The sequence below is a fragment of the Phaethon lepturus genome, unplaced genomic scaffold (assembly GCF_000687285.1).
Source record: "Phaethon lepturus isolate BGI_N335 unplaced genomic scaffold, ASM68728v1 scaffold206, whole genome shotgun sequence".
In the NCBI taxonomy this organism is placed as follows: domain Eukaryota; kingdom Metazoa; phylum Chordata; class Aves; order Phaethontiformes; family Phaethontidae; genus Phaethon; species Phaethon lepturus.
This window is the reverse complement of record NW_010546719.1, coordinates 112734-126377: the sequence shown is the minus strand read 5'-3', so window position 1 is coordinate 126377 and position 13644 is coordinate 112734. Positions and strand designations below refer to the sequence as shown.

The following is a 13644-nucleotide window of genomic DNA, read 5'->3' as shown; positions in this document are numbered from 1 at the left end:
TGCTGAGAGGTGTTTGTTAACCACGTATTCAATAAGTCATCTTCCTTTAGAGCTGAAGTAACTCTAACGCAAAACATCTGCTATTCTTTTTAGGCTCAGTCAACAATATATGTGAAACATGTTAATAACATTAAAAAAACATTTTCTTTCATAGTTATGAATATGTTATATGACACATAATTTCCTGTGAACCATATTTTATACAACCAATTTCAGTTTTTTATTTAAGAGTCTCTTTGACTAGCCGAAGATTGGTAGAAGTAGTTAACGATATTTAAGATTATATAATGAAGAGTAAAATTGCAATGTATTTTAATTTAAAATTTTTTTTTCTTAGAAATGGACTCAATGGAACATAAAAATGTTCAGTTAAATGCACTCCAGCTGCAGAAGAATGAATTAAAGCAGTATTTATTTACCCTCCAAAATGAACTCAAAGGTGTGCCTCATGATCAATCGTCATGATCATTATTTGTGCCTTGACAGATGCTTCTGAAAAATGTTTTGTCAAGTTCTTTTTCTTAAGAAAAAGTCATAGATTTTAATATATTTTTACATTATGTAATACATCATTTTTAAACATAGTTATAACAAAAATTATGGATTTCAGTAAGATTTATATTAAATGTCAGTGATACTGAGGCCTACAGATTTGCCAAACCATAACATAGCTATGAAAAAGTAATTTTTACTTTTGCTCATAAGTCACATACTTAAACCGAAATGTTTTTCTTTCAAAGTGAACTTAAAATCAACATAAATACTGTTTAAAACCCATTAATGTATAATTAAAGAATGTCATTAAAATTCAATGTCTAACAAGCAACGTGACTTGGACTGATAGACAGATTTGTCCTAGTTGCTAAACCTCTGAGTAGTAAATTCGACTGTCATCTCTTTACTGACATTCATGTGTTAGTGTATGAAAGTCTGTGTATAAAAAAAGAAGTCTACACATAAAGCTGTGTTGAATGCACAGGAAACACTATAAAAGAAACAAGTAAAAAGATAAAGAAGGAACTGAGAAAGGTTGTGTGTCAAAGGTGATCACAAGCAAAAGGGATGATTTTAAAATTTGGATAAAAATGTAGGTGGTTTAGTAACTTTTTTAGAAATGTGTAAAATGTCACAGTAAGAAAGCTAAGACAGACAGACCATAAATATGGTCATAAATTGTTTGGGAAAAGGAATGAAACTTTATAGAGGATTGGAATATGCATACTAGACATTACAATAATAAAATAATTCTTGTTCTTTATTTGGATGCCTTTACCCTACAAACAGTTTCACAAAGAAATATTAGAAAAGATAAATTTAGAAAATGTAGGAAGACTTTGAATGATGATTAATATATATTTAGAAGGTAATTGTTATTTTATGTTTAGACCTTGAGAAAGTAATCAGGGAGGCTGAAAAAATGACAAAAGATTTAGAAGCAGAAAAAGTCCAAGTCACTGAAAAACCTCAGACTGATCCTGAATGTTTAAGGTAAGAGTCTGATGTTAATAAGTTCCTAAATTTAATTTTAGGTCTGTAACTACAGACCAGTCCTGGTGGCAATGACTATTTTACGTTTCCAATACTCCTTTGAAATCAGAAGAATAATTTTTATTACAGAACACGAATTCCTGGTTTTTATGACAGCCTTTCACCCTTACATGCATACTTCAATGAACTAAAAACTGAAAGTGTTTGCAAAGAAGTCAGTCAAACTTGGAGGAAGAGCAAAAGTCTATTCCTTGGGTGGAAGGCCAGTTTTTGTGAAAATAGTGGTAGCATACAAAGTACTGATGAACTACCCAATGTATATGTACTTCTGCTGACTGGCTGCACAACCTTCCCCAGAACCTGACTGAAATGGAGTGGATTGGCTACAATAACCTCCTTGGGTCAGGTGGCCCTTGTACTGAAGCTACCAAATGTAGATTTATTTTCTCTATAATCCTTACCATCAGTTCTAGTTTGCCTTCTAATTAAGCTAGTTTAGAACAAAATTTTGAAGATTTAACGAAGACAGAAGACCTTACAGAGTCTATCATAATAGTGAATATTTCTTCCCAGGAACTGAGTGGTAACGACTTATTTCTTGTCATTTTGCTCAAGTGTGACATTTACATTTTCACTATACAGAAAATAATCTAATGTTTTCAACAAAAAAACTTCCAATGCAGAAAGCCCCATGTCACAAAATTAACCATCTTCCTCCTATTTTATGGTGTTGTTCCAGATGAAAGTGCCTCTGGATATTTAAAAATATTTAATAGACAATGCAAAGCAACTCCTCCTAGAAAATCTAGGAGGAGATAGAAATATTCTCTAACAGAAATCATTAGGGAAAACACAACTTCTGTGACCAGTATGGTTTTTTTCCTATACATTTCTGAGTTTTTTGCTAAAGTAAATATAATATTTTTTTCTGAAAACTTTCAATGGAAAAATAAAATTTTGCAGAGAATTCTGAACATTTTTCTGAAAGACGGTTTGGTGATGGCCCATTTTTTGCTGAATATCTTTTTTTGAAAGGAAATTATATATCAGCCCTATTACTAAACTCTCTTCAACTTCTTATATGTTGTTGAGAATGGCCAAAATTCCCTCAGCATAAAAATTAATTAGCTCACAATTCTGCATACAGTAGCAAAAACTCTGCATTCAACATATACATAGAAGACACAGTGTAAATAATAATAACAGCAGCAATTCTCTAAGATTGTAATTCACTCTTTTACATTATTCATTCCATCGTGATATATTAGGTTTTGTGATACATGAGGTTGTCAACTTGCTTCTAAATAACATACTTCCCTTGGAGTAGTTTACTGCCATGATGCCACTTAATATTCAAATTGGTGTAATTAGTTTTCTATAACAGGTTCCCTGTGCACAAGGTACAGAAGTAGCAAACATTATATTACTTTAAATGCCCAGCTCTGCCATTGATTGCTATGAGATCCTAGGCAAATCATTCAAATCCAGGTATGTCTGTCTTTCTACCTAGTGAAATTAACTCACAGCTATGTGGAATGATACTTTGGCTTTATCTGGGTGGAAAATACAACAGTGGATAAAAATATATTAAATTCTATTAAGTACAAAACCAGCAAGTGTCATTTGCAATCAAAGCAAGAAAGATTATGAGATTTTTTTGTTTCACAAAATGCCTCATTTTATGGTCAAGATAAGCTTACATTATTTGATAACTGCATGTAGTGCAAAATGTGAAGTGGTCCTGCTGCTGTTACTACTATCACAAAAAGCAAGTGCTCCTTGAGGTATAAGAATATATTGAAGAAATTTTCTTTACATTGAAATATTTTTTCATTTCAGATACTGGACAGAATTTAGGACAGATTTGTCTAAACCATTCTTTTATCTTACATTTGCTTTCGATGTCATGTATATTCAGAAGAGCTCAATGCTTTATAGAGAGAGATAGCCTTGAACAAGTTAACTTACATGCCAGAAACAACACAGCTATGTTACTGCTCTTCCATGTCAGCAATAAAGATTCTTCTTTTCAGTAGAGCCAAGCAAGCAATCCTCATTTGTCAACTTCTGTATGTCATAGCACTGTGCTCTTTAGAATTATCCCAAACCTTATGACTGACATAACTCTATAACTTTATTTTATTTTATTTTAAACAAAACCTACTCATCACTTCTTGGGTTGGACTACTGAATTAAGAGAATAAAATGGAATTTGAAGTCTTATATGCTATAAATAGTGCAGATACCCCCTGGAGGTACCTGATCGCTCTCCAGTAGCTACAAGGAAGTCATCAAGAAGATGGAGCCAGGATCTGCACAATGCTGCACAGTGGGAGAACAGAAGACAAAAAGTGGAAACTGAAACAAGAGGGTTTTATAATGAATTTAAGGAAAAACTTTTATTGTGAAGATAGTATAGCAAAGGAAAAGGTTGCCGAGAAAGGCTGCATAGTTTTCGTCCTTGAAGGTTTTCAGACTTGACTGCATAAAGCCCTGAGTAACCTGGTCTAACCTTGTAGCTGACCTTGCTCTTAGAAGGACATTGGGCTAGATGACCTCCTGACATCTCTTCCAGTCTGAATTATCCAATGAATCAATTATCATTGCGGACTACACAAGGGAGAGAAAACAGCCCATAGATCAATACATATGCACTGGCTTGTGCCTACACTGCTCAGAGGCAGCATTATCTGCAACAAACCAGTCATCTCCACACTGCCTAGCACTTGGTGAGATCATATCTGCTCTGGTCCCTTTATAGTGATATTAAGATATGTCATCTATATACACATATTTTCCATTCAAAATGCATTAAATACTTAAAGGAGTTACATCCAGCACAGCAGAGTGCTGGTTCAAAATGACAATACCTAGCATGTGCATGGCACGCCCTATGATGTGCCACAGAAATATCTGAGGGACCACAGCTGCTGCAGCAGAGCATGTGCTGATGCAGTCCATGCCAATAGTCTCACTGGAGAAGATCCTTGAGTGAACTATCCTGTCCACTCCCGTGGGTGCCCTCTGAAGGGAATCTGAGAATAAAGAATAATTCATGCAGTGTCAGTGAGAAAAACTAAAGTACCAGGCACCTGGGATGAACCAGGAAGCCCTCCTGACAGTCTAGATATACTTTTGGCACTTCCAAAGGACCCTTTGCAGCCAAAGTGCCAATTCATGCAATCTTACATATACTAGTGCATATCTTAATAGGAGTCAGTTTTGATCATGTTAAAATCACTGCGATTGAACCTACTGTTTGAGAAAAAACTCTTTTTAGCCTAACAAGATAAGTTTTTTTCCACATACAGAATCTATTGCAAGAAGACAATTTTAGTTTTTACTGAAAATCGTATTTAGTATACATAAAGAGAAGAATATTTTGACACATCAAAAGTATGGTTTTTTCCTATGAAATAAGAACAAAATTTTGATTATTTTTTTTTTACAAGGCAGGAAACCACACTGCTCTTTAAATGGTAAAAATACCAATGTTTTTAATGTTTCCTTAGAACAAATGTGAGAGGTAGTCAGCATCAATAACCTGATATATGTAGCTCCCAGATCACCCTGTAAGTCTGTTGTTGTATCACATACCTAGTCCCAGCTTAAAAATCAATATAAAAAGTAGCTGGCAAGGCAAGAATCTTCATTACAATTAAGTACATATCTTAAAGTAAATTGCATTTCAGCTGAAGAGTGTAGCCAGCTAATTCACATTACAGCAGTTCATCTTTCATCTGAGAAAAATGCCCTATACCATGTCTGCAGTTTCATAAAATTTCTCCCAAATCCATCAAAGAATTACAAAAGGTCATGAGAAGCACACACCAGTAATTCCAACAGCTATTGGTGCTGCAGTTATAGGCTTGTTCTAATACATATCAGATACAGGAAAAAACTAACCAAAACTTGAATGTTAAGCACCGATATAGTTATGGATAAGACACTGTACCCTCTTCATCAAAGTAGACATCCTGGAAATTGTAAGTCTCATGATACAGTTGCATAATTCAGAGAAATATTTAAGAAAAGAGGGCTTTTTTTTTTTTCAGAAAAGAGCTGCAATTAAAATCAAAAGATTTCTTGTAATCATCTGTTCTGCCAATGCCAACCCCAAACACAAAACAGCAGGAAAGAACTTTGGCATCAGCTCTCTTGAGTCACATTTCCCTGGCAGGTAGCAAGTAGCATCACTTTAAGTGGAACAATACAGGAGTCAAATAGAGACTGATACATGCAAATTCCTAGCCATATCATTTCACTATTATATTCATTGTAATTACTTACGATATTATTTACCTTTTTTCACATTTTAAATTTATATGTTGCCTTATGTAAAGCAACCTAGAAATAATTTTATTTACATTTTATTTAGACTAGGAACAGTCAGTTTCTAACTAAAATTGGTATTTTTCACACTATTCTAAAGGTAGACTAAGGATGAAATGTTTCTTTGAGACCTGAATTTCTGTTCTACTTCAGAAAAGCAGTAGCAGCAGGGAAATACATGAAGTCAGCTTACTTAAATAGTTCAAGGCTTTGTATACCTACCTAATTCCTAAACATATAGTATTGCTTCTTACACTTCATAATACAAAAACACCCCTCCATTACCAAAATTAGGAAGGAAAAAGCAATGCTTTCCTTCATACAAATCATACAGGAAATATGTTCATTAAAGCTGAACAAATGTTTCACACTAACTGTGGACTGCCTAAGGCCATGCATGGTTCTTGTAGTTTAAAAAAACATGTATTTGCAATTCAATTTTATGTTAAATTTTATAATCAGAATATATCAATCTCTGGAGTAATATATGTGATTCAAAATGAGTTTTTTAATTACAATCTCCTCATCGATTTTTTCAGCTTTTCTTTTTAATAGCAGTGCCCAGTGGAACTATTATAGCTTGAATTATGTTAAAATAGGTTTCCATTATAAATTGCAGTATGGATTTACAAAAAGTAGATCAAATCCAACTAATTATGTCTGTCTTAGATAAGACAACCGATTGGTTATACAAAGAAAACGCAAATGCCATCCATCTAGACATTAGTAAAGTATTTGATGTTATCCCACATAGGAAACTACTAGTTAATATGGAGAAGACATATTAAAAATTTTAAGTGAGTAAAGAAACAACTAAAAGTAACAACAGCAATAGGTTTGAAAAAAGAAATTTTGGGGTGGGAAAAGGTACCTACAGTCACAGCTGGTCTTGCTTAATGTTTTAAATAATGACTTTGGAATAGAAAATGTTTTAAGACAATAGTCTAAAACAATTGAAAAACTCTAGACCTTGTAGACTGGAGTTGCTAAAAAAGAGGAGGAATATAATTACATGCAGTGCAAGTTTATGTACTTGTACACAATTAAGGAGGTAATAGGTACCTGGAAGCAAAGGAGAAGAGAGGCCTGAGCATACTATATAATCAAAAGATAACTAGTATATGTAACAGTGGAAAAGATAAAAGCAAGACGTATTTCCAACAAAAAACAGGAGGGTGTAAGAATAGTGTGTAAAAATCTCTCACCTACTTTTCAAGAAAGAGGCATTCAACCTGGAAGATGAGCAGAGTATGGAGAGCCCATAATGTAGAAGGAAACAAGGACAGTTCTAAATCCTTTCAAACTCTGAGAAAATTACACAGTTCACATGAAGCAAAGCAGTACAGTATAGAAATACTAATTTCAGCAGTAGGGTAGCCATATTAATTCATCCAGGTTGATATTTAATTTTCCCTGTACAATACAAAAATCAAGATATTTGAACTAGAAGGTCCATTGACCCATATTTATTTTCCCTGCCTTTCAGTAGGAATCTTGTTGACCCCTAGAAACACATTTCAGTTTTGACATCTCTGATGCCTATGCAATTTTTCTTTCCTGTGCAACTTGTTCTTACAGTTGCTATGGAAAGTAGTTGTATATCTTTGGTTTGCTGTCTGCACAAAAGCAAATCTCGTCCTAAATGTGCAGTTTAATTCAGTGTGCTTTTCTTTTTCCAAGATTCTGATTCCATGATTCTATGATTCCTTAAAGATGTCTTGTGATGTTTTATGTATTTGGGGAATATACATTTAAAAATTATAATTATGTATTTTACAATCAGCATTTGATCCAGAACAGTAGAAGCAGAAATTTTCTTATTTTAATTAAGGCATTTCTATTTATTTTAATTTACATTTAATTCCCACTGTTATGTAGCCTAATACCCTCTTCGCTTTCATATTTCATCTTCTTGCTAGCATTTATTATTACTACTAGATCACTTTCTTAATTTTTATTCTATTTCTGCTCCATCAACAACGTACTTTTATAATTTATTTGTTCAACTCAAGTGCTTGAGTTTATGTTTTGAGATACTGAATTCCATTTAGGACCCATTTTCTCCATTCCTCAATCAATTGATAATAGTCTGACATTTATTGACTTCTTCAGATGTATCAATAGCATTTTCTGTTTAGTAGTGTCAGCAAATTGTAAATACCCAGCAAAATCTTGTTCCCACTATAGAAACGCACACATTAATTTAGTCCCAATACTGAACTAAGACTGAATGACCTCAACGCGTTAGCTCTACTTTGGCTTGAGACAATAAACTGAAGTCTGCTATACTTTTCTTCAGTCTCAATAAAGTCTTAAAACCTTGATAAATGTTTCTCCTGACCTTTATGGTAAAATTCAGGAAAATCAACATACATACTCTCAAGTTTATATTTAACTTCTTAGGGAACTTTGTTTTGTACCATAAATTCTATGCCCTGTATAACAGTGTCAAGCAATTCCATTTTATGATACACTATAATGTTTTCCCTTGTATTTATGGTTAAAAAATAAAATGGTGGTCATAAGGCAAAAACAAGAAGGAAAGTACAAAAAAAAATATTTTACTTGCCTCAGCAAAACATAACCAAGGGACAGTCTGCTCCTTCTGCAACTCCAACAGTAAACAGGTAGGGTCTTTCATCCCCACCTAGAAAAAAAAGCTCTAAAAAGACATATGCACCTTGCCTTCAACACAAACTATTTCTTCCTTGAGACGCTTTTACAAAAAAATTATTCTTGGAATGCAGGTTTTGGCTACTGAAATCTTGATCCAGTAATTTTAACCTGTGGATGATTTTCAGAGAAACCTGTTTGACAAAAACATTTTTTTCATCATAGTTCAGTTCATAATACCAGCATGTATTGATTTCACAATTATTTTTCCTATTTGCCTTCTGCATATAGAGCTGGAATTCAAGAAGAGTGCGTATCAACCACAAATGCCAATGGCATTTAATAGCTGTGCTCATTTCAAAGCTGCAAAATCGATCGTCTTCAGTGATCTCCTCCTTCTTCATCTCTTTGTCATTTCTGGCATTCAAGAGTAATGGAAAATGGACCAATGACAGCAGAGCTCAGTCTAGGGCAAGCTAGCACCAAAAAAATGATCATGCTGTTGTCCCACCTATTTGATTTGAGGCTAGGTTTTGCTATCACTATTTATCTTGAATATTTCTTAAAGGAATAGTCAAACCTCCTTTTACAAATACGGCATTTAAACTCCAGCTGTTCACTAGAGCCCATTACCTGTGATGCTGTACCTTATCAATACAATGTTAATTCAGCACAATGACTTTTTTTAAAGATATATTTTATTGTCATCAAGGAGACCAAAATGCTAAAAATAAAACAAAAACAAAGGACATGGAGAGCCAAATTCTAGTGTGATTTTTCAGATATTTTTTAAGAGTTTTGTTTTTTATCATAGTAACAAGGAGGCTATAATTGTCATATTAATCCTTGTTCTGGCAAAAGATACATCTCTTTCCATTTCCGAAGGTGACAGAACACCTGCCTTCATCAATACAGTATAGTTCTGTGAATAATTGGTTTGCATATTCAATCTGATAGTGGAAAGATGAATATGAATATTGCGCTTATCTCAAATGTAAAATGAAAAAGCTAAATCTGCTTCCAGGTTGAGCATTTTTTTAATAGTTCCATTGTCTCACATTCCTTCTAGTAAAACTTCATCATTTATTCAATAACTCAGGCGTCCCCAGTGCATTAATTGTGTAGACGGTAACCTAACAGACAGCCCTTGTTTTGTGAGTATAATATTCCTGGCGCATACTATAATTATCTAGCTTCTAAATAAGAAAGAAGGAAGACCTGAAAGCAGAACCAACTGATTAATATAAAAATTAAACACCACATTTGAACGAATGTCTTTTATCACCACTACCCCATGCTATGTAAGGAGCTGTGCTGTCACCACATTTAAAAGTTTTATAAAATATTTTAAATAACATTTTTAAATCCATATGCAAAAGTTACATTTTCAAGCTCATCATCAGTAGTAATTAATTCACAATCCCAAGACACAGATAAGAAACTCTTACTGCTTATCTTCTATCATTAGTATACATCTAACTTGGATTGGTATCATTCTTAGCTGACAACTAACAAACAGGCTATGCATCAATTTTACAAGGTGGAAGACAATGAGAGAGGATTTTCTCTGAGATTAACAGACTATGTCTTTTCCTAAAGTAAATTAGGTAAAGTTGGGCTTTTGTTTGTCAAAAGAACAAATTAGAGTTCTAATATCATACTAACAGAGAACACAGAGAAAAAATGAGAAGGCAAAGCAATGAAGTTAAGCTGATTTAACCAAGATCAGAAGCTGATTTTAGACCTTGAAATGAACTTCTCTCAATGAAAATGGTCTGTAAACTAGCACTGTACTACAGTACAGTGAATATTTCCTTTCTTAATGTGTAGTTCAAAATTTCCTTTAGTTTTAACACTTTCATTTATTATGAATGCAGGAGAGCTATTCCTTTAAGAAGACGCATTTGGTCCTTTGTAATACAAACACACAGAGCTCAAACTGTTTCCATATTGATGGTAAGATATCTATATTTTCCACAGAAGCAGCAAAATTAACTTACAGTCCAGTCTTATGCTACTATTCTAATGACACATGGTGACTAAGCCATTCCTCTCATATGAAACAATACCTTTTACTTTCAATAAAGCCATTTACTTGTGTAGAAAACAAACTCTATCTGCAGTAGGACAGCTAAAGAGGTGCATCATCTATATAATACAGTTAAAGAATTTATTCTCTATTACGGTATAGAAAAGAAAAAATGGTTGCTACCTCCTCTTTCAACTTCAGAAGAAACAAGGTCCTGCTTTGATTCATCAATTTTAATAAGAAGAATATGTACTTTTTCTCCTTTTTTTCAGTCTGTCCATACGTCCCAGAATATTCACATTGTTTGCTGAAACTGTATTGAGAGTAAGCAGCTTCAGCTTTCTCATTATGCTTTCCTTATGACAGCCATGGAAAGACTCAGTATAATCTCATCACCTTGTATTCATCAGACTACTAAAAGCTCTGGCACAGATTTCTCTTGGCCTACCAAGTGTTAATTTATACTACTACAGTCACTGATGTTCAAAGTTTAGGCGTCTCTTTTTAATAGGACTAAATGCTCCTCTGAATGCAAAAATCGCTATGCTAAAAATTGTCCTTACTGTAGAGACGTTGGAGAATTCCTGGCTGACAGTACTGGGACAGTCAGTAAGCACTGAGGAATAATAGGAGCAGTGGGGAGAGAACAGCAGCAACAGCAAAGGAAGTCTGTGGAGGGGTATGGAGCAATGTTTGCACAGGAATGGCTGCACAGGGTCAGGCAGAGGACCCATCCAATCCAATATTCTGTCTCCGCCAGCTGCAAGTGAATATGCAGGGGAAGTAAGAACAGTAACATATGGTACTTCCTAAGTATCAACATTCAAATTCACATGTTTAAATAAGGAAAATGATGACTAATGAGGCCATAAATCTTTCATGCTTTATGAAAACAACATGGTCCAGAAATTCATCTAACGAAGTACTTAGTTCAAGATATACTTTGTAGAAACCCAAAATGTCATTTTCTGAAGTTCCTCATAGTGCCGTCACAACTGCCAGTGCTGAATGAAATCCAACAATGTTGCGGGAAAGAAGCATATTGGACTGCCAACTACAAAACCAGCAAACTTCAATCCTGATCATGCAAATAGATCAATAAGATGTTTCTCACATAAGTCAAAGTGACAACTGGGACCAAAGCTGAAAAAAAATAGTTCCCCAAAGCAACAGTTGTCTGATCTGAAAATTTATTTGTTTTTGGACACAGGCTTAAGAAAGAGTTGGAAAATTGCAAAGATGATGATTGGGAAAGTATCTGTGAGACCCTTCGAACAGAAATTGAAATTCTGCAAATGGTATGTCATTTTCATTATGTATCTTAAGTGGTTGATAATTTTAATGATGTAATTTAAGATGATTAGCAGTGGTTTTAGATAAGCAGTTTTTTACACTGTGTACACAGCCAAACATCCTTGCATTGCAGGTGCACTCCAATTCTCATTTGTTTTAGCCTATTATTTCCAAGTGTCCAGGAATATAACTTCTCGCAGAAAAGGGAAGCACAGAGAAGAGTTTAAAGATACATTTCTAATACAAGAAAGACCTATTTGGAGGACTAGTACTAATCGTTTCTTGAAAGTTGGAAAAGATTATGCATTTAGGAGCTAAATTAATCTTTACCTCCAGCTGTCAGTTAAATAGAAGATGGAAATATGGAGAAATAGGATGATAAAACATCCTCTAATGTAATATTTTGTTTTGTCCACTCATAAATTCCTTACAAAAACTTATTAAAGTGTGTTTTTTCTCTACATGTCAATCCCAGCTTCAAATTTCTTGATTGTCAGTCTGTGTAACAATGCAAATAGAAAAAATATTTGAGGTTCCATTTTTTGAAATAAAGGGGTTTTAAAGGTTCATTTCAGAGCCCCTGATTAAGCTAATGCAGCTGCCACTAGTATCAACAGCAGAATAACAGCCATGGGAAATTTGTGTTACTCACTTTTATGATCAGCTTCAGGCTTCTGTTGGAGAAATGTAACTTACTTGTACATTATCCATTAATTTTATTATGCTTGTAAATCTTCAGAAACAAAAAACCCAGCTCAGTTTTTAAAAACTTCTCTGTAAAGAACACACTGCACTCATTAGATTTCATTTTCTATAATTCAATTCTTTCTTTTTTACAGAATCTATCACAAAAAAAGCTTCAAAAAAGTGAATAACGTGGCATATGATATGGAGTGTCAGAAAAGCTAATCTTTGAGTATTTTAAAACCATTTTACTCAGGCTTTATCAGATTTGCCTCTAATTTTTTTGTTTGATTAAGCCAGAGTCTGTATCTGCCTTTACTTTTCATTAAAATAAAATGTTATTCATTTAAAACTGGTGGAGTTCTTGTGTTTTATCCTCAAGTTCAACAGCTATCCATCTCTAGTTTCCTCTTTGTTGCCCATGAATGGACAGCACATACTCATACTACTCATACAGCTGAGTTCCTATATTACTAGCTCTATTCTCTATGCACTATTTTTTAGAGTGAACACTCTCCTATTTTTAAGGTGGTGATATGGTCTTATTTGAGAGGAAGACTGCTGTTACCATTAAGAAATAATTAACAGGAGCTGCAGCTATTTAGTTTATACCTTGACAATGCAATTCTGTAACATGTTCTCTGAAACAGCTCAACTCCAGCAATCCTGCATGATAGTCCAGAATAGTTTCCAAATCTACTGAGCAATAGATGCCTCCATTGATGGTAAGCCAGTCCATTACTTAGTGCTTGTCTTTTGATTACATGAGAAGTCTTCTTTTCTTTCTCTCCCACAATCCACAAAAAAAAAAAAAATGTGCTAGCTTCAACACTTGACAGCAAAGATAAAACCATATTCTATATGAAAAGTCCACATTTGTAGAGAATTAGTGAAATATTTCCATTGAATAAGGAACCCTATTCCTTCAAGCATGTAGAACTTATAACTGCTAGAGCAGTTCCAAACCCCACAGTAGGAACTAACTTTATGATTCAGGTGCTTACAGTAAGACCATGCGAAAACTTTCACTCTGCTCAGCCTCAGTCCACTCTATCTGTGGCCATCATCTCATCACATCCAACTGCGTGTGCAAATTATTTTCAACCTGCTTCCCACCTGGAGGGTGGGATGGAGAATTACTCTTCACTAGTTTTTCTACACCCAGAGCTCTTCAAGATACAGAGGGTGTCTATCACACTAAAACT

At 34.1% G+C, this 13644-nt stretch overlaps 1 protein-coding gene across 1 annotated transcript in view; it reads left to right on the top strand.

The window, feature by feature from the left end:
* Positions 1–13113, top strand: part of CCDC172 (coiled-coil domain containing 172) — a 20366-nt gene extending 7253 nt beyond the window's left edge. The window contains exons 5-8 of the mRNA XM_010289383.1: positions 338–439; positions 1386–1488; positions 11673–11760; positions 13090–13113. Coding sequence (XP_010287685.1) covers positions 338–439; positions 1386–1488; positions 11673–11760; positions 13090–13113 — 317 coding nt within the window. The remainder of the gene's footprint in view (positions 1–337; positions 440–1385; positions 1489–11672; positions 11761–13089) is intronic.
* The last annotated feature ends 531 nt before the right edge of the window (positions 13114–13644 follow it).